Raw genomic sequence first — 21,271 nt, 5'->3', positions numbered from 1 at the left:
AACACTATTGATTCAAATATGTTAACATATGCATTATTTTATATTTGCATTTGTCCCACATCAGTAGATGTGAATTATAGAATTATGTTTTAACCTTATATAAAGGGATGTAATATCTTCTTTCAAGTACATCAATAGATATTAAATTAGACTTTTCTTTTTGACATACTTGTAAGGATTCATGAATTCTAATTTTTAATTTATGAATTCTAACATGGTATCAGAGCCTGTTTAATACTTGTTGTTTCACTGCTCGTGGGTTTATGTTTTGATTTATCTCCACCGCTTCCGCATCTGAATTGTTAGATCTGCCCTAAATGTTTTATTTCGTTTGAGATTGGATATTGCTTTGATTGCCTTGATCGTTTGTTAGCTGGGATTTGAGACTCGTATTGGAATGACTGGAGGTGACGATTCGTTGCAATCTATTGGTGTTCGTTTAGATGGAAAAAATTATTCGTATTGGAATTATGTGATGACTAATTTTCTGAAGGGCAAAGGAGTTTGGGAATATGTTTCTGGAAAAATCAAATGTCCTGTAGTTGGTGTTGAAAAATTTGATGAATTGTTTCGTATTTGGGATACAAATAATTCAAAGATTATCACTTGGATCAACAACTCTGTTGAACACAGAATTGGTGTTCAATTGGCAAAGTTTAAAACTGCAAAAGAAATTTGGGATTATTTGTCAAAATTATTTGTGCAAAATAATTTTGCTGTCAAGTATCAATTACAATCTGAAATTCGTGCATTAGTGCAAAATGACTTGAGTATTCAGGATTTTTTCTGTGCAATGACTACTCTTTGGGATCGGTTAGCATTGACAGAATCTGTTGAATTACAAACATGTGATGCTTATATTAAATGTAGAGATGAGGATCGCCTTGTTCAACTACTTATGGGTCTTCGTCCAGAATTTGAAAATTATCGCTCAAGTCTTTTGCACCGTAAACCTCTACCATCTGTTGAAGATGTAATAAATGAACTCATGGCTGAAGAAACTTGTTTGAAGACTCTAAAAGGGGTGCATAATATTTCTACTTCGGTTTTGGCAGCCTCTCCGTCTGCACCGATCATAGCAGCTCCTGCACACCAGTATAAAACATCTGTCACAGGAAACTGTAATTATTGTAAGAAACCAGGGCACTGGAAGAATCAATGCCCTGAGCTTCGGAAAGAATCGGCTAGGAAGCTTCCAGGGCACGGACGGAAGTCTCCACAACAATATCAAGGCGGGCAACAAAAAATGTATTTTGAGGGTCCATCTCAAAATCTTTATCCATCTACTCCGGCAGCTTTTATGCCCTCCTTAAACCACTCAGCTTCAGCTTCAGAGTTTTCTGTGAACACTGGTACTAATTCTATTGTCGACCAATTTCAGAAGTTCCTCGCCTTTCAGCAATTTCAAAAGGACCCTCATAATTATGCTCTTTCTGCTCCTTCCAGCTCATCTTCGTCTATTGGGTCAGGTATTCCTTCATCTCCCTGGATTTTAGATTCTGGAGCTGGTAATCACATGTCTCATGATTCTTCTTCTTTTACATATATGTCTCCTGACCCTCCATCTATTTCTGTCATGACTGCGGATGGTACACAAATGTCATTGAAAGGAACTGGCTCTATCCAAACACCCTCTTTATCTCTACATGATGTTTACTTTATCCCTAAATTACATATGAACCTTGTTTCTGTTGGTCAATTATGTGACTCGGGGTGTTTTGTTGGTCTTCTTCCAAATTCTTGTTATGTGCAGGATCTAAAATCCAAGAGAGTGATTGGGACAGGGCATAGAAAAGGGAAAGGTCCTTATGTGTTGGATGAACTGCATCTTCCCACTCACGTAGCAGCAATGCCTGTCAATTTGTCTTCTTTTCATTTGACACCTTCTTCTTCAAAATTTTATTTGTGGCATTCTAGACTTGGTCATCTATCAGGTTCTCGTTTACGTTCTATGTGTACTTCTGATGTACTTGGTGATTTACCACCTGATGATATTTCTGATTGTAGTGGATGCAAACTTGGAAAATTTTCTGCTTTGCCTTTTATTTTAAGTACTTCCACTTCTTCGGCACCTTTTGATTTAGTTCATTCTGATGTTTGGGGACCGACACCTATTCCCACTAAGGGAGGTTCTCGATATTACGTTTCTTTCATTGATGATCATACTCGTTATTGTTGGATTTATTTAATGAAACGTCGTTCTGATCTTAGTCATATTTATGCTGAGTTTAAGGCCTATGTAAAAACTCAGCACTCTGCCACTATCAAGTGTTTTCGAGCTGATTTGGGGGGAGAGTATACTAGTGGAGATCTTTCTGGTATTTTCAAAGCTGATGGTACAATACATCAGTCCTCTTGTACTGATATCCCACAACAGAATGGAGTAGCCGAGAGAAAGCATAGGCATATTATTGAGACCGCTCGGTCTATGCTGTTATCCGCCAGTGTTCCTAGCGAATTTTGGGGAGAAGCTGTCCTTACATCTGTGTATCTTATTAATAGGATCCCTACCGCTCATAACTCTGGGATTTCTCCATATGCTAAATTATTTGGTCACACTCCATTATATTCTCATTTAAGGGTTTTTGGCTCTACATGTTTTGTTCTTCGTCCACATGCAGAACGTTCTAAGTTATCATCTCGTGTGGCCATTTGTGTTTTTCTTGGATATGGGGTTGTGCAGAAAGGTTATCGTTGTTATGATCCAGCTTCTGAAAAATTGTATGTTTCTCGTAATGTTTCCTTTATTGAACATATTCCTTTCTTCACTATCCCACCTACCTCACATGACATGTCGAAATCTGATCTCATTCAGATTGATCCTTTTATTACTGATTGTCCATCTGAAAATGCTAACCCTCATGAAACTATTGCTAACCCTCATGAAACTATACCGAATGTTCCGCTTCATTCTACTTGTAGAACAAATGATGTTGACACCCATCCCCTTTCTACGACTGCTTCAGAACCTCCCATAATTACGGATCCAAACTTATCTCGATATCCTACACGCACTCGTCGATCTACTCAGGTATCTGATTTTGATTACTCTTGTTATACACCATCTTTCGCTTCCTTTTTAGTTTCCAACAATTTTCTTCGTGAGCCCACCTCTTACTCTGAGGCATCTCGTGATCCTCTTTGGCAAGAGGCCATGAATGAGGAATTGTCTGCTTTGGACAGAACTGGTACTTGGGATTTGATTTCTCCACCGGTTGGTAAAAAAATTATTGGTTCTCGATGGGTATACAAGATTAAAACCAAGTCTGATGGCTCTATTGAGCGATATAAAGCTCGTCTGGTTGCAAAAGGTTATGCTCAGGAGTATGGTATGGATTATGAGGAGACTTTCGCACCTGTTGCAAAAATGACATCTGTCCGGGTTCTTATTGCAGTAGCTTCTGTTCGTCGCTGGAATATTTCACAAATGGACGTCAAAAATGCTTTTTTGAATGGAGATCTTCAGGAGGAAGTTTACATGGTCCCTCCACCTGGTGTTTCTCATCGGCCAGGACAAGTGTGCAGGCTTAAGAAAGCCCTGTATGGTCTTAAACAAGCCCCGAGAGCTTGGTTCGACAAGTTCTCCTCTGTAGTATATTCACTTGGTTTTACTTCTAGCTCTCATGATTCAGCATTATTTGTTAAATCGTCTCCTGCAGGTCATATTATACTCTTGTTGTATGTTGATGATATGATTATTACAGGAGATGATGCTGACGGTATCTCAGATCTAAAAGCTACTTTGTCTCATCGTTTTGAGATGAAAGATTTAGGTAATCTACGTTACTTTCTAGGTATTGAGGTAGCTTATTCTGAAAGGGGATATCTTCTATCTCAGTCTAAGTACACTTCAGATATTCTTGAGCGGTCTCGTCTCACAGATACTTGTGTTGTTGACTCTCCTCTTGAGGTCAACGCTCGTTACAATCCTACTGATGGGGATCCTCTTGCTGATCCAACTTTATATCGATCAATCGTGGGTAGTCTGGTGTACCTCACTATTACTCGGCCTGATATTGCATATGCCGTTCACATTGTCAGTCAGTTCGTTTGCTCACCTACATCTGTTCATTGGGCTGCAGTTATGCGTATTCTTCGTTATCTTCGGGGAACGCTATATCAGAGTCTTTTATTTCCATCGACCTCATCCTTGGAGCTTCGCGCTTTTTCTGATGCCGACTGGGCAACTGACCAAACTGATCGAAAATCGACTACGGGTTATTGTGTATTTTTAGGTGATTCACTTATTTCATGGAAAAGTAAGAAACAAGATGTTGTTTCTCGCTCTTCAACTGAGGCAGAGTATCGCGCTATGGCTTCTGCTACAAGTGAGATTATATGGTTACGCTGGCTATTGACTGATATGGGCGTCTCCCTTAGTGGTTCGACACCGATGTACTGCGATAATAAGAGTGCTATTCAGATTGCGCACAACACAGTCTTTCATGAACGTACCAAGCATATTGAGATCGATTGCCACTTTACTCGGCACCATCTCGAGCGAGGCACCATATCCTTACCTTTTGTCTCATCCTCGATGCAGCTTGCAGATTTCTTCACAAAGGCACACACCATCAAGCGTCACCGGTTCTTTCTTGACAAACTCTCAATGTTTCTCACTACACCATCACGAGTTTGAGAGGGGATGTTAACATATGCATTATTTTATATTTGCATTTGTCCCACATCAGTAGATGTGAATTATAGAATTATGTTTTAACCTTATATAAAGGGATGTAATATCTTCTTTCAAGTACATCAATAGATATTAAATTAGACTTTTCTTTTTGACATACTTGTAAGGATTCATGAATTCTAATTTTTAATTTATGAATTCTAACAAAATATACCTATGTTATTAATTTCATTAAATATTAATTTCTAAAATTGGCTTCCAGGACTGCATAGCGAGGCACATGGCCTTCTTGGATATGGGAGCAACCACCATCGCCTAGACAAAGTCTTTTAAGGAAAGCTAATATTTAATTTCCTTAAATAACTTTAGGTTAACCAAAAAGAACAATCAAATCACAAATTCGAAAAAGAAGAAAACACAAACTCGAAAAACTAGATCTAATTGTCTCTTGTATTTAGAATTCTTACAAAGAAACTAACTAGTATGATGCGGAAGAAAATTACTAGTTATACCTTCTCTTTATAAGTTAATGACCTCGAGATCTTCTGTCGTATTCCTCGCATCGCCTTGGACGTCGTGTGGGCGACGATCCTCCAAGATGAACACCACCCAAAAGCTTCTTCCTCGTCTTCTAAAATCCGGCCACCACCACCACCAAGGAGAAGAGAGCAAAAGGAAAAAGAGAAGGGAGAGGGTCGGCCACACCAAGAGAGTCTCCAAGCAAGAGAATAAGAGTTGTGTCCCATGAGGCCTCCTGACCCCTTCTTTTATATTACTTGCCCAAGACAAATAAGGAAAAACTTTTAACAAAAAATAAAATCATCCTCTAGTTTTTCCTTTTTTCCTTTTTATTTTTCCTTTTCTTTCCTCTTGATTGAATCAATCATCAACATTAATTTTGTGATGATTTTTTTATTTTAATTATGGCCGGCCCCACCAAGCAAGGTGGTCGGCCACCTCATCAAGAGAAAAAAGGAAAAATAAATTTTTAATAAAATTTTATAAGTTATTATAAAATTTTATAAGCTATTATAAAATTTTACAAGCTCTCTCCTAATTTCCTAAAGTGAGAGTTAAAAAAGGAAAGTTTTAAAAAATTAAAACCATGTTTTAAAATTTAAAATTTCTCTTATAAAATTTCCTTTTTTAACATATAAAGAAAATTTAAATTTTAAACTTATTTTCCTTTTTTTCTTAAACCATAAGCATGGTTTAAAAAGGGAAGTTTCAAAACTTTTAAAACTCTTTATTAAAACATGTGGCCTAATTCAAATAAGGAAAGTTTTTAAAATTAAAATTTCTCTTTTAAAACTTATAGTTTTCTACAAAGAAAAGATTTAAAAAATTCAAAACACCCCTCCTATTTGAATTAATCTTGGCCGGCTCCTACATGCTTGGTCACCAAGCAATAGGGCCGGCCCCTATAAAGAAGATGTGGTCGGCCCTTGCTTGGTCACCAAGCATTGGGTCGGCCCCCTTCTTGGACACCAAGATGGGTCTTTCTTTGGATGGACTTGAGGCTTTAATGAGACTACGACAGGGACCTAGAGGAGAAATTGGTTTTGGCCTTCCGATGAGCTTGGGTATCCTGTGTTCAGCCCGAACACACAACTCAAGTTCATCGATAATAACTCATTCCATTAGAGAGTTATTATCGCACTACCGCACCAATCCCAAATTACATTATGGGCTCCTTCTTATCATGAGTGTGTTAGTCTCCCTGTGGTTAAGATAACAAATGTCCACTAATTAAGTAAGTTACTGACAACTCACTTAATTAATATCTAGCTCCAAGAGTAGTACCACTCAACTTCATTGTCATGTTGGACTAAGTCTACCTGCAGGGTTTAACATGGCAATCCTTATGAGCTCCTCTTGGGGACATTTTCAACCTAGATAACTAGGACACAGATTCCTTCTATAATCAACAACACATACTATAAGTAATATCATTTCCCAACTTATCGGGCATATTGATTTATCGAGCTAAACCTCACCCTTTGATAAGTCAAAGAAACAAATATTAAATATATATATGCTTGTTATTATATTAGGATTAAGAGCACACACTTCCATAATAACTAAGATTTAGTTCTTTTATTAAGTCAGTACAAAAAGAACTTACCTAAATGGTCCTACTCAATACACTTAGAGTGTACCAGTGTAATTTATTAATCAAGATAAACTAATACTTAATTACACTACGACTATTCCGATGGTTTGTTCCTTTCCATCTTAGTCGTGAGCAACTGTTTATAATTTCTGTGTGTGACACCACACACCATGTTGTCTATTATATAAATTAATTAAACAATTACATTTAACAAATAAATATAGATATTGACCAATGTGATTTTTTTATTTCAAAAATAAATATTTACAAAAGCTAGGCTTTTAGTATACACTCTAACAACTGAGCTCTTGGATTAAAAATCTAGAGTAATTCCTTTATTTAATTTATTACATGATAATTTTCTTTTTTTTAAAAAAAACAAACATTGAATCTAACAATTAGTTTATTATTTAATAATAGTTATTATCTAGCACTCTAGATATATAGAGGAGGCAAATAAGAGAGGATCAATCCATTTAACTAAGTCATCTTAAATTGAGCCGTTTGTTGATAATTTTATACCCACTGTCATTTTAATTCATAACTAACTTTGTATCACACTAAGTAATTAATCATAATGCATCACCGTTTAGCTCATCACACTCCATAACCTACTTCATTTAACTTGCCATCTCCTCTTAATCTTGAGTTCTTGACGCCTTAGACCAACATAAGTATAGTTTAATTAGGGAGAAAATGATATTTGAATCGAGTGACGTGGTTGATGCTTGTCCTTTGATTAATTCATTGAGTATATTGTTTAACTAATCACACAATATCAATGTATTATGCATGCACTTGAAAAACAGGGTAATATCGTGACACACATTTATCTCGTATAAAAATAGAGTTCAAAGCCGTCCAACCAACTGTTAACATCATCCTATATCTCACTCCTTTTCTATAACCACACCCATTTGTTTGTTTCAGACAAACAATTCAGAAGAAAAAGAAAACCAAACTACGCCATGAAGTTTGAGACTTTTGTTAGCAATTAATTTTAACGGCAATCATAATTAATTAAAATTATTTGGATGAATAGACAGTTTGACTAATACATTAATAATATTGAAAAAACAACTTAGAATTTAAGTCCAAAGGCATGCTACTCCAATAATCTTGTCATATCTATATATATTTAAGGATAAACATAGAATATGATGGGATCCATAAAAAATAAAAAGATGGATCATAAATTTATGAGTATTTTCTTAAGATGTATTCTTATACATATCATTAATATATATAGTCTATAAAAATTTTTCATAGATATATTAAAAAATATTTATAGTGAACGGTCATCAAACTAATATTTTTTTTAGATGAATCGTTTATTAAGGGAAAACATTATCTCTTCTATCAAATAGGAATAAAGTAGTTGGTAAATAAAGATAAGCTTGTGCCACAAGAGGATGAGGATAGGAGAAGGGTAGGTCACCAATTTGATAGATGCCTTGTGACCCTTTTTTTAATCTTTCCCAACAACACACACTCACAACAAAAGTGAGGCCTTCTAGAATATTTAACAGGTATATATATATATATATATAAATGCAAAAAAAAAATGAATTGAATAAAAAAAAGGGAGAACAAAAAACACTAATCTCACACGAGAAAGTAGCCCTACCTAACTTATCCAACTCCCTACTTATTAATTGCTCACTCAGTCATTCATGTCGCTAAAACAAATAAAATAAGTAGTCAACCAACTCAAATGAATCAGGTCAACGTCCATTTCATCTTCCTTTGCTTGGTATAAATCCTCTCCCACCTCTCTCTCCTCCTTGTTCCAGTTCATCCTTTTTTTCTTCTCCCCTTTCTTCACTTTTGTTCTCCAATCTATTTCTCAAAAAAAAAAAAAAAAAAAAAAAAAAAAATCCCTTTTTGAATTTAGTTGATGTGTCCATGGGAGTGAATCATGGGTAGGTCTCCATGTTGTGAAAAGGCTCACACCAACAAGGGAGCTTGGAGCAAGGAAGAAGACCAAAAGCTCATCTCCTACATCAAAGCCCATGGTGAAGGTTGCTGGAGATCACTCCCCAAAGCTGCAGGTTGATTATTTAATCAATTCCATTTCGTACATGCGATATTTGTATATCTATATATTTTTGAAGAAAAAGAAAGTGTGGTATGTATTTGATAGGTTTGCTTCGTTGTGGGAAGAGTTGTAGGCTCAGGTGGATAAACTACCTTCGTCCCAATCTCAAGCGTGGTAATTTCACAGAGGAGGAAGACGAGCTCATTATCAGGCTGCATGGCCTGCTTGGAAATAAGTATATATTTTTATGATAAAAAATTGAAGACAAATTAATTAGCATGGGTGATGATGATTGCTTAATTTGTATCAATTGGTTAATTTAGGTGGTCTTTGATCGCCGGAAGATTACCAGGAAGAACAGACAACGAGATTAAGAATTACTGGAACACACACATCAAACGGAAGCTCCTTAGCCAAGGTGTTGATCCTTATAACCATGGCCCTATCCATCATGCTATGGCCTTGGAAACCCATCGAGCAGTTGTAATCCAAAGTCAGAGCAAAGGAATCGCCGAGCCCAACTTTGGTGAAGACAATAGCGACGGAGGATGTAGCAAAAGAGGAGATAACCTTGAGCTCGACCTCAATCTCTCTATAAGCCTGCCTCACTACTCCCCAAAGTGTTCCGAATCACATGCTGATTTAGAAGCAAACAAACGCTCCATTTGCTTGTGTTGCCATCTTAGTTTCAGGCAAAGTGGCCAGCCCTGTAGCTGCCTAAATTCCGACGACAGTAATCCACTTGTATTGAGACTTTGGGACTCATAATGCAACCACGAGATGACTTGAAGCCTTTAATTATCTTGTGATTGAAGTCTAATTAAATGTGTCTTTAGATGACAAAGTGAGAAAAGGATGCATGTCAAATTAAGGTGGTAAGAAATGTGTGTGATCTTATTGGGTCATTTCTAAGGAAATATGGAATTATTTGTAGCTTTTTTCATTCGCTATTGAGATGTGTATCACAGCAAACCGAGGACTCATTAATTTCTTGTCAAACTATTTATTGATCATCTAAGCTGAGCTACCATAGTTTCACGTGTTCCATGTTGGATATTTTATAAAGAAAACTCAAAAAATAAGCTTTTTCTTTTAACGTTTTCGAAAAACACAAACTTAATTGCATTAGTTAATATCTCTACAGACGAGGAAAATAAAAAAAAAGTTATAGGACAATATTGAGGTATTGCAACGATTCTAGATGGAAGGTCCACTTGAAGAAAAGAATAACAAGACTTTGGCAAAGGAAAAGGTTGCAATTGGCTTGTGGTAGTTGGTGGTTGGTAAACCAGTGACATCGCATCCCATTCAACAGCCACTCGACAAAATTAAACAAATCTCATTGGATTCAGGATTATCTGTGTGTTTTGACCACTCTGATAGCTTGCTTTATCACAAGACTTCCACTCGGAATGGTCTTTTCTAAAGGTTTTAATTATCCCGTGAGACAATGGATCACCCACAAAAAGTGGGGGGTTTTGGATTCTAGAAAGCCAACTCCACTCACCAACTTGGTGTTTTGGCTTCATTCATTATGTTGCAAGCTATCTCCATCAAAGCATCACACTAATAACGAATCTTTTTTTTTTTTTTTCATTTGCAATGGTTGATCTAATAAGAAAACTAAGAACATGGCCTTGCGCAAAAGGTGTAATTTACTCACTTTGAACTCGATCATTTCGAAATCATCCATGTTCGCTGTTGCCAGCAGAGATCAAGATGCATAAATAATAAAGTATTGAAAGGTAGTAATTCCGCATCTTTAAATTACATTGGATTACTGTGTTGACAAGGTAAGTGAAGGTCCGCAGCAATAACCCTACAGGAAGTTTGTGAAAAATAAAGCATATACTAAAATAAAGTTTTCTGTTTAGCACACATAAGACAGCTCCTTATAACCTGATGCCTGAGAGCCTGATTCTCTAAAAATGCTGCTGTTGTTACATTATTCCAGGATTCTAACAAAAGACAATAATCGCCATAAGTAAGCTAGAGAGAGTTATGATAAAGCTATTTACTCGCTCAAAATGAAAAATGAAGAACACGAAGACCAACAGCAGTTTGCCCGCGTGGGATACATTGGCAGATAATCACCAAAGTGGGTGGTGGCTATTAGTTCTCTTTATTTGGGATCTGTTTTCAGAAGTGCAGACAGTGGAGCACAATGTGTCGAATCATAGTTGCAGTTCTCACAACATATTTGCAACAATCTGATGACTTTCATACACCTGAAACAAATATTTCAAGTCAAAATCATTTAGCTTAGGCTAACCATAGTTATATATAATCTAACCACATATTCAAACACGGAAGTTTAACTCGATCACAAACATTCTAGTAAATATAAGAAATCTAAAACAAAGTTGAAAGTACAATTGCATGTTAAATAAAATAGAAGACCCAACTCCTTGTAACTTCTCCACATCAAAGCTTTGTCAATGAAAAATCCATAGATAATAAGTAAAAAAAAATATCCAATTGCATCACATCAGCAATTTTAACATTCAAGCAAAAATTGCTCAATTATGATTACAAATATTCTCCAAATAGAAAATAGACAATAACTGAGCATGGCCAAGCAAGATCAAGACGTATAAGCAACATGTTAGTAAGATCCATGACTCCCTATTATGAAAGTATATGCCACAGATTATGTGACTAATACATCACTGTGAGACTCATCAAAACAAGAAAGCTATAGATTTGAATTGGAACAGGACATATCGAATCAGCAATTTAGCGAAAATATTATGGTATCTTAATCCAAATGCTGTTAGCTGCATTCTTATTTCTTTCTTAAGATGTGATAGACAAAAAGATAGTGCAATGGGATGAGAATAATAAAATGAATCACTACGTTTTCAGTCTCCAAAAGCTTTAAAAGTAAGCTTCTACAAGACATGGGTACACTCAACATTTATTATCAGATTACAATTTGCATCCAAACTCATTAACACAAACAAGTAATCTAGCAGAAGTATACACTCTTATAAACCTAGTAGTTTCTGTGATCAAATAGAAAACCAGAATACATTCATTTTTGGCCATCATCCATAAAGCATAACTAATTTATAGTTCTTCGGCCGATAAACTTGGCAACTACTAATTTTGTCAATGAAAACTAGCAAAAAACACGCCCTAACCCAACAGCACGTCTTTGAATGAACAATAGATGCATAATTTAGGAAAATCAAACGAGCTTTTTCGAGGAAAAAAAAAAACCGCAGGTTGTCCGTCGTATGCACGTCGAGGGTACCAAAATCTATTCGACTTAATTCATAGGGGATTGATGAAGGGGTTAAAGAGAAGAAGGAAGGAAGGAAGAAATCGATCTGTCACCTCTTGGAGTCGAAGTTGTTCTTGGAGAGGCAGGATTGGATGTTGCAAGCCTCCTTCTTGCAAGGTTCTTCGATCTTCTTCTGTCGCCCCCACCACCATCCCATCCCCCCTTCTCGGCCTCTCTCTCTCTCTCTCTCTCTCAATTTCTCTCTCTCTCTTCTTACTCTGGATGGAAATTCAAGTGGCCCAAATAGTAGACTTTCAGCCCATTTTCGATGGCAAATTCTCCCGTTACTGCAATAGAAGTGCAAGGGCTGATAATGGTACTTACAATTTTCGGATATTAAAATCAATTAAATATGATGATCGATTGTGATCAAACAACAGATATCCATTGTAAATACGAGTAAGCTTGAATTTAAAAGCTGGCTTTATTTGTTTTATTCTTTATAAAAATCCACTTTAGTTGGATGAGCATACGCGAATGTTCCATTAGAGTAATAAATAAAGATGAATTTTATACGGAAATGACTCACTGCCAATAGCACAAATTAAATTTTATAAAACATTTGATGTAATGAAGCCATAGATTACAAAAGAAGAATGACCAGAGAAAATGCAATCCACCTCGTTCATATACACCATAGAGCAAACAACTTGAACAAAACCAAACTGAGAATAAAATCCCCTTTATTTCACTAAGCACGACGAAATGAATGGCTTGTCACTGATCAGCGAGTTCCACTAGTGTTGGGTGCATTGGGTGATGAAGATGATTTGGCCTTTGCAAAGTCGACCAAGTCTTTGAAGAGAGCGTCCTCTGGCTTGGTTTGTCTGGCTGCAGGTGCCACATCCTGGCTTCTGAAGCTTTGTTGGTTATGATGTTGATCCAAACTTGAAGTATCGTGACTAAAAGATGAGTTCTGATATTGCATTAGAGGTGCATTGTAAGGAGATATGGCATCTCCACTAGATGAACCATGCTTCTGAAGCTCAAAAATCTGCTCTCTTTGGCTGTAATCCAGCACCTGGGGTGGCAGTGAACCAAGAGTCTGGGATTCCCAAGAAGCCTTCGGCAGTTCAACATTGGATCTCTCTGCTTGAATAGGCTCATCATATCTGGGCAAGTTAGAAGACTCCAGAAATGGAGCTGGATCAGAAGATTTGGATGGAGGTGGGGAAAGAGTGTGTTGCAGTGTGTTAACAGGAGCATCAAATGATTGTTCTGATCTGTAGGCATCACCACTCAGATAGTCTACCTTGCTTAACTCTGTGCCAATTGGCCTTGAAGGAGGAGGTGGGGGGAGAAGAGGGCTTGGTGATTTGGCACTAGAAACTTTTCTACCATTCCCAGTAGCACTGTCCCTTGAAGTCCTGGAGCAATGGAAAAGATGATATAAGCTGATTAAGTATGCATATTGCATCCATTTAAAGAAAATTTTGCTAAATTGCAGCTTAAAACTTGAAATTCTGAGACAACCTAATTTAACTTGGAATGAAGATAAATTCTCAGAATTGTCAATATAATAAGCTACATCAATTTCAGTACCAAGAAGCTAAAAATTAGCTACAAATATGTATGGAGTAAATGTTTAAACTTCAACTCACAGATCCGACCAAGTATACGAAAATAAATGTACCCAGTGAAAAAAGATAGTAGTATCATTGCCAAGCAAACGTCCAATGGTCCACCAAGTTGATGAATCACATCATTCTAAGTGCAACATATATCAACAACAAGCTAAACTATTTCATTTCTTCGGAATAATTGCACAAATTAACTTAAAAATAATTTTTAACTGTTGGATGTAGTATTGAGTTTTTCCAGTTGATTAAGAAAGGATGTGTTTTATTTACATATAGAAAAAACTTCCTTTCTTATTTTGCATTTTCTCTAGGATGCAGATGGATAATCTGTCCTCAAACAGGAGAAATATCTAGTTTTTGTTAAACCAAGAAACATTGGCCCAAAACATCACAGCTGCTATACCCATAAGATCCAGAGACAAAAGCATACAATAGTTTGCATTCTTTTAACCCATAGCAACCAAGAGCATGAGAATGAAATTTGTTTACGACTTGGCCGTCCTTTATGCCAACCAAGATTGAAAGACAGCAGTACATGTGTCATCAGATTCGCACAAGCTTTAAGCTTATAGTCTGTGAAACATTAATTAGAATTACTAATTGAATCAGCAACCAAATGCATTAATGGTTATGGGACGGAGGGTAACCCCATCCAAATGAATAGTCACTTTGGATTACTAGGCATCTTGACCTGCTAGCAAAAATCCAGCATGAGAATCCTTGGTTTCACTTTCAGGAGGTGATTTAACTTGAACAAGACAACAAGTAACTCAATGGACTACGGATACTCCAACAGATGAAAATGCAAATCAGTAGCTAAAAAAAACATATTTTTATCATAATCTGTAACTTGCCAAGGTGAAGCAGTCGCAAGGAATAAAGAGTATGCATGTGTAAATGGAAAATAGAAACAAAATGTACCACAAAAGATGTCAACACATTAATTCTTGCATTATATGTATGGTTTAAAATATCTTCAACTTTTAGCAAAAAAATGTAAATTTTACTGTGAGCTTAGAATTTACCTTGACAATTGGAATATTGTAACTTTAATTTAGCTGGGAATAGTTCAAAGGACACATCGCGGAGAAGGAACAAAAGAGTTGAAAACTCAAAGGTAATGTTGGTTTTAATAAGAGTTCACATGAGACAATAACATAAAATTTAATTTGCTTAAACCACACAAAAATATCACCTAGACAATAGTTTTAGAATATAATATAGATAATTCTGAGTTCATGTAAAACTAGATGCAGAAAGATAGGCACGAGAGGAACAAAGAACCGTCATAAATGATACCTGAGAGACAACTGAGAGAAATCATCCTCCGATTCATCATCCTCATGATTTACATTAATAATAGGCAAAGATGCAGCAACTGAAGGTACACCACTGCGAGTAGTTCCCTTGATGATATCATCATGTCGTTCAAGTACACGCTCAAGTTCGTCGTTAAGTGCTAGACCTTGACAAAGGAGTTCTTCATCCCTGCTCCATTTAAAATATTACAATAACATCATTGATTCATAGAAGTCAACATTAATCCATACTGTTTTCACTTTTCTAGACATACCCAGTACTATTCACAAGAACCATGGCTCGCTTTTTATATGACTTGCATTGCTCAACAAGGTCAACAACAACTTCTTGCTTTATGTCCTGGCATGCAAAAGTATTTAATTCGTAAGGATGTATTATTTGTGATGCCTGACTTCTTTCTAAAAAGTCCCATGCAACAAGAATACGATATCCTGTGGCAATAAAAATCATATTCATAATACATGATCAATATTATTGCCCGTGACCAAGTAAAACCACAAGTCTAAACTTTCTTATTTCCTTAATGGAAAAATAGGAAAGTGCACAAAGACATAACTTAACTTCGATTTCTAAAATTGATAAAGTGAAACGTGTACCTCTTGGTTCTTAGGATCCAATGCATTGAGCACTTCAGATAAAACATCTGCTATTCCTCGAGCATTCTGAATGTCTTGCAAACTGCATCAAGACAATAGGTTGCCTCTAAATTGTAAACTTCACCAAAATTGAAGATTATAGATATGATGAAGGTTGAAGTAGTGGTCCTCGTAACCTTTTATCATGAGGCTAACTGATAAACAAATTATGTTTTATGCTCAAAATATAGAGAACATGATCAATACAGTAAGAGTAAATCTTAGCTGGTTTTTTTTTTCATGATTATGTTTTACTTGCTTATGCGGGATTTGTTACAATTTTATTCAACAAGTTATGTCCTGATAAACAAATTATGCTTTATCCTCCCAACTGTTGCGGATAAGTAATGCAGAAAAAAGTAAGAAAAAATATATTGCCACATTCATTACACCTCCACAAGTCACCACCAAACTCAGGATAACTTGTAATTCCTTATTGGGTTAACAAAAATGGACAAGAAACATATTTTCCACGGAATAATTTCACTGCACAAACAACCAATTTATGTGGTCGCCATCATCTTGTTCCATCCCCTGCACCCTTTCCTCCTTCAAGCCTCTCTTTACAGGTTTTTTCATGGTTGTTAATGTGTATTGAATTGGATTCAATAGAAAGAAAAATATTTTCTTCTAGTTTCTTTATGCCCTTGTTATTTTCATTATTATCTTTTATAGTGGAATAACATGTCTTGCTCCTATTTTCATGATTTTTAAAATATATCTAGATAATCAAGCACATGTTTCTCTTGGTTTAAACCAAATTAATATAATTGGCATGCTTCTTATCTTGATTCTTTGTAAACTCACCATCTCTAAAGCTTCATCCTAACAGTTCAATTTCTATAACAGTTAGGACTATCCTCATTCCAGAATATTTTCATTACTTCTAGCTATAAGAATTTGAATATCATATATATGCATTTTCTATGAAAAGATTCTTCTTAGTAGTTAGGTATGATGCATGAATAAAATAGTCGTTGACTAAAGAGAAGTTTTACACTATCATATCTAAACAAAATAAGCTTAACCTCTTCAGATAGAGCATCTTGGAGTATCATGTAAACTAAATACAAATTAATTCAGAAAATTTCTCTATCTTTGAGTACACACAGAATTCCACTAATTTTCCAAGAGTTCCACTAGTAAGAGCACTTTTGCCTTGGCCTTCTTTATCATTTTCAATTCATATCTTCCCAGAGTTCTCTTATAAAAAACAAAAAAGAAATGCATTTGATTTCCTACTTAGAAACAACTGCCCAATGCAACCTAGTTCCAACAAAACGACATTCCTCAATATCATTGATAGTACTATATTTATGAGACCTAGTCCACAAGGTGATCCAGTAGAGCTTTGAGTAACTCATTTGTCAGAGTGATGGATCTATGGATCAGACGTTTGGACCACATAGCTATCTTGGATCATACATGATAAAAAAAACAATTACAAATCTGAAAATGAAATAAAAACAATCCTCGCCAATCAAATTCAACTAGCCAAGTCAACCTGGGATATCTTAAGATGCCATGTGAAATAACCAGACTCGTTGGGGACATGTACTAGGATTTCCAGTTGCCTCAGTTGTGTAGTCTGGGTCTGAGAATTGTTTGCATGAACAGTTGAGTTTGACTTTAGTACTACAATAGAAAGTACATAGTGGAGTTCAGTAGTAGAAATCATGATTTTTACACTTACACAATGTATAAATGTTCACGCTAGCTCCTAACAGTCTTAGAAGTAAATGATAAAAGAGAGAAACAATTAAGCTAATCTAGTAAAACATTACATTAATTACATCCATGTAGAAGAGTTAAGACAGCTTAAACAGAAAACTCGTAGATAATTGAAAATGGCAAGCCAAAAACCTGAGAGCAGAAATTTCAGACTGAAGTGAAGCTTCTAAAGCAGCATTTTCATATACTGATGTAGCTGGTTGATGGGCTATAGGGTGTGTCTGAGGAGGGGTGAACAATGGCACAGCATTTTCTGTACGGGGTGGAAATTCAACTCCAGCTGCCTAGATAAACAAAATGAAGGATTATTTGAAAAACTTGCTATACTAGAAAACCACAACTGATCACAATAAATGAATACAGTACAGTCACACAAGCAAAATATGCTAGAAACTGAATTACTGATGCAACATAAACCAACCATACATGACAAAAAATGTTAGCAGATAAGACTTGATGACCAAAAGAAAAGAACAATTATGTGTCTCATTCCAAGCTAAAAAGATACAAGAGAAACAAACACCTGTTATGTAGAAAATCTTATCAGATACAAAATACAAGACAAAAAATGAAAGGACTATGTAATCAACAGTGCTAGAAATTTCTATAAGAACAATTTTCCCTAATTCAAAGCATGTGATCTGAACCTATTTCAATGGTGAAAAAGAATTTATAAATTATAATACGCAAACAAGGGAATGAATTTCTATTGCCCCATTGATAAAAATACATTACTAATAGAAATTACATAGTTGTCTTATGGATAAGTTTTTTAGAACTAAAAAACAAGTGATTATATTCGTTTTTAGTATATAAATAACATCAATATAAATTCTAAGAATATATTCAGTTGTTAAGAAAATTAAAAGCAAAATGGCAATAAGGAATCATTGAACTTTCACATGAAAATGAATTTCAAAATTTCAGCAAACCAAATAGATATTAAAGGCCAAAGATGGAATTATCCCACATCCAGGGAATGATTTGTCACATTAGCTAGGCCAATAAAGCAAATAACCAGGTGCCAAATAGGGGTGGGGGTGGAAACATACCCTAAGTTCTTGGTATGCAGCATGATATTGAGGATATCTTCCTCCTGCCCCTCCAAAAGCATCCTGCCAGGTATCTATCAAGACTAATATCTTCTCTCTTACATTTAAAGCTGGCTGCAAACAGAAATTCAAACTAGAATTAGCATCATGGAGCAAAAGTGTAACGTCGAAAGAACTGATAACAAACCTGGTATGCCGAGTGATACTTACTTTTTTCTTTACAATTTTAACCATTTCATGCAAAATATCCCGCTCAACAATTTGTTGGTGAACAGTGTCTCCACAATTTTTACTTAGAGTTTCCAGCACCTAGTTGTCATTTTAAATATCACAATGTTATAGCCACAAACTTGAGTATTACCAGCTCTTAGACAGATATGTGTAATTTTCCATGAAATAAATAGCTAATCCAAAATTTAGTTTCAGAGAACATACTCAGTCGCAAGTTCATTTACTTATCAGTAAGTACTTAATGTGACAAATATTTTTTTCTTTACATGGAACTACATAATCCATGGATGAATTAGAGGCTTGCAATGTCATACTATCATTACGTAGACTTGTTGGAGCAATCAAACTCAAATGCAAAGATGATAATAGTTCTTCCATAATTTTGAATTACATATAAGGGCATCCTGGTGCACGAAGTTCCCACCAGTGCAAGGTCTGAGGAAGGGTCAGACCACATTGGGTCTATTGTATGCAACCTTACTTTGTATTTTGCAAGAAACTATTTCTGCGACTCGAATCCGTGACCTCAAGCTCACATGGTAGCAACTTCATTGCGCCAAGGCTCCCCTTCATAATTTTGAATTACATATATTGCACAAATATGACTGACACAGCGCCTGATTTTATTCTATAGATATAAAGCTCTAGAAACAGGTAACATGGGGAAATTTTATATTTAGATTACAAAATAACAGCAATGAACTGCATAAACTCAAGCACTAACAGTTGAAGATGAATCTTTTCAAGATATGACAAATTTTAGCTGAAATAGAACATGTACTCACCGAAAGTGTCAGAAGTTGAACATTTGGGCTTTTGCTTCCAAGATTTTTCTTAAGTACCTTCAATGCATCCTTTGTTTGTCTACTCCTCAAAACAGAGATTTATGGAAGAGTTTTTCAGCAATGAACTTTTTCTTTCATTGGAACCAAACAACACAAAAAGAGAACTACAGCAATGAAGCACATGGAAATTAAAATGAAAAAGTTTTTCCAGGAGCAAAAGTAATGTAACGAAGTTAGAATAGAGTAGAGTAAAGAAATTGTTCTAAATGTAATATATCCGGTATCATGTAAAGCAAGCTTGAAAATCTGCTTCATGGTTGTCTCTATTGTCATTTACTATCTAGAGTCACACATATTGGTTATGATTCAAGGTACCCTTATGTGAGGATAAATATTTGGAAGAAAAGATTAATTGAATCATTAAGAGTTACTTATAGAAGTATATTGGTAGAAACTAGAATTTTCTAAAGTATATAAACGGGTACAAAACCACTGTAGAAGAGAGTATACAAGAAGTAATTATTCATTGAATGCTTAAGCTGCCGTAAACATCCTAATTTCAAAGAAAAATGCTCAGGTATCTGTAAAATATCTATTTGTTTCATTCAAAAAGTAAATCTCCACAAGTTTCTGATATATCTAACATTTGCATCTGACAGAAGTTTATACCTTTCTCAGAAACAAACAAATTGAACCAAGTTGGACCTATTACAAACACAACAAAGGAGGCAATAGCAAACCGAAACCCTACCCAGGATCCATATTGAGAATGTCGCACAACTCTAAATTGATCGCCCAATCCGGGCCGATCAACATGTCGCTCGTCGCTCGCTCCGCACAGGCCGCAGCCATAGTCATCGCAACCGTACCTGCAACAGTCCTCCACCCATGCCCCAAAGATCAAATCAGTAATACCCCTCAATACAAAAATAAAAAAAGAAAGATAATACAAATCCTTCCAAGAACCCTAAAAAAAACAAATTTTGAATTCAACCCAATAAACCAGATCAAATAAAACTCAATAACGCAGTAACCGAATCCCAATTTTCCTAATACACCAGGTGCCAAAGCATATCGATGGCGGAGGCAAAAGTCTCACCTTTGGGCCGTAGAGAGAGACAAGGGGAAGCTTTTCCTTGCTATCTGAGGAATTCTTATATGGAAGAAATTAAGAAGAGAAAGAGAGGTGGATTTAGCTCGTCATGGACGCCGACATTAATATAATATTATGAGGGGAGGGGAACAAGAACACGAAGTCGCGAGATTGAATAGAAGGAAAAAACAAATAGTGAGCACGGACTTTCACCTCTTTCCGCGTGTTCTCTCAACTAGCCCGTCTTGTTATAATTTTGTAAATATGCAGATATATCCTTTTTAATTAGGAAATTTCAGTGTATTCGTCTTCTTCGGATTTTATACAGGAACAAAGGTCTGTAATTGTAGCAAGTTTACTTCGATGTTTTGAAAATCAAATCGAAAATACTACCAACCAGTAGGAAAAATAATAAAACAATTTATTTTTTTATATATGTAAAATCTTGTATAGGCATTTGATAGCTTTTATTAAATAATAATGAAAGTTTATTAATGAAATTATCAACTTAAAAGACACCGTTACATTTATATTTTTAAATATATAAATATTAGTTTAAGATAAAATACATGATAACTTGTGTTTCTAAATATTTAATTTGTGATGAATTATAAAAAATTACACAGATACAATACTTTTAGGTGTTTAATAAATTTACTTGAGCAGTGTCAAACTGATTATCAATTTTTTTTTACTAAAAACATTTGGTCTTTATCTTCATTCTAATTTTCTGAATTTTTTCTATATTTTTTATAATATCGTGTATTTAAA

The 21,271-nt window shown here is 35.4% G+C and overlaps 2 protein-coding genes and 1 long non-coding RNA gene across 4 annotated transcripts; 1 reads left to right on the top strand and 2 right to left on the bottom strand.

Annotated features, from left to right (window-relative positions):
• Window positions 1-8,488: 8,488 nt before the first annotated feature.
• On the top strand, window positions 8,489-9,666 carry LOC122027182 (myb-related protein 308-like). The gene is made up of 3 exons (XM_042586088.1): window positions 8,489-8,800; window positions 8,893-9,022; window positions 9,111-9,666. The coding sequence occupies exons 1-3, from the start codon at window positions 8,668-8,670 to the stop codon at window positions 9,553-9,555; spliced, it is 708 nt and encodes a 235-aa protein (XP_042442022.1). The 5' UTR covers window positions 8,489-8,667; the 3' UTR covers window positions 9,556-9,666.
• Window positions 9,667-10,511: 845 nt separating this feature from the next.
• LOC122027199 lies at window positions 10,512-12,141 on the bottom strand. The gene is made up of 2 exons (XR_006124308.1): window positions 12,010-12,141; window positions 10,512-11,015 (listed from the first exon to the last, which is right to left on the bottom strand). It is a non-coding gene; the product is annotated as an uncharacterized LOC122027199 (long non-coding RNA).
• Window positions 12,142-12,608: 467 nt separating this feature from the next.
• Window positions 12,609-20,733, bottom strand: LOC122026923 (TOM1-like protein 3). Of its 2 annotated transcripts, none has more exons than XM_042585671.1 (10): window positions 20,507-20,733; window positions 20,159-20,287; window positions 19,408-19,486; window positions 18,602-18,700; window positions 18,392-18,505; window positions 17,472-17,623; window positions 15,570-15,651; window positions 15,227-15,312; window positions 14,953-15,141; window positions 12,609-13,440 (listed from the first exon to the last, which is right to left on the bottom strand). In XM_042585671.1, the coding sequence occupies exons 2-10, from the start codon at window positions 20,263-20,265 to the stop codon at window positions 12,798-12,800; spliced, it is 1,551 nt and encodes a 516-aa protein (XP_042441605.1). In that variant the 5' UTR covers window positions 20,266-20,287; window positions 20,507-20,733; the 3' UTR covers window positions 12,609-12,797. The 2 variants fall into 2 exon arrangements, with proteins under 2 accessions (XP_042441605.1, XP_042441604.1); XM_042585670.1 differs by having other exon boundaries at window positions 20,159-20,276.
• Window positions 20,734-21,271: the final 538 nt, after the last annotated feature.

This window comes from Zingiber officinale, chromosome 10A, assembly GCF_018446385.1.
Source record: "Zingiber officinale cultivar Zhangliang chromosome 10A, Zo_v1.1, whole genome shotgun sequence".
Taxonomy (NCBI): Eukaryota; Viridiplantae; Streptophyta; class Magnoliopsida; order Zingiberales; family Zingiberaceae; genus Zingiber; species Zingiber officinale.
Note: the sequence above shows the minus strand (reverse complement) of the source record. Positions and strands in the feature narration are given on the sequence as shown.

Excerpts from the sequence above, each read along its gene's own strand:
- LOC122027182 (XM_042586088.1), top strand. The coding sequence starts at position 8,668 with ATGGGTAGGTCTCCATGTTGTGAAAAGGCTCACACCAACAAGGGAGCT. Across the intron at positions 8,801-8,892 it reads ATCACTCCCCAAAGCTGCAG|GTTTGCTTCGTTGTGGGAAG; the intron begins GTTGATTATTTA and ends TGTATTTGATAG. Across the intron at positions 9,023-9,110 it reads CATGGCCTGCTTGGAAATAA|GTGGTCTTTGATCGCCGGAA; the intron begins GTATATATTTTT and ends TGGTTAATTTAG.
- LOC122026923 (XM_042585671.1), bottom strand. The coding sequence starts at position 20,265 with ATGACTATGGCTGCGGCCTGTGCGGAGCGAGCGACGAGCGACATGTTG. Across the intron at positions 19,487-20,158 it reads ATTCTCAATATGGATCCTGG|ACAAACAAAGGATGCATTGA; the intron begins GTAGGGTTTCGG and ends TTTGAGGAGTAG. Across the intron at positions 13,441-14,952 it reads TTCTCTCAGTTGTCTCTCAG|GACTTCAAGGGACAGTGCTA; the intron begins GTATCATTTATG and ends CCATTGCTCCAG.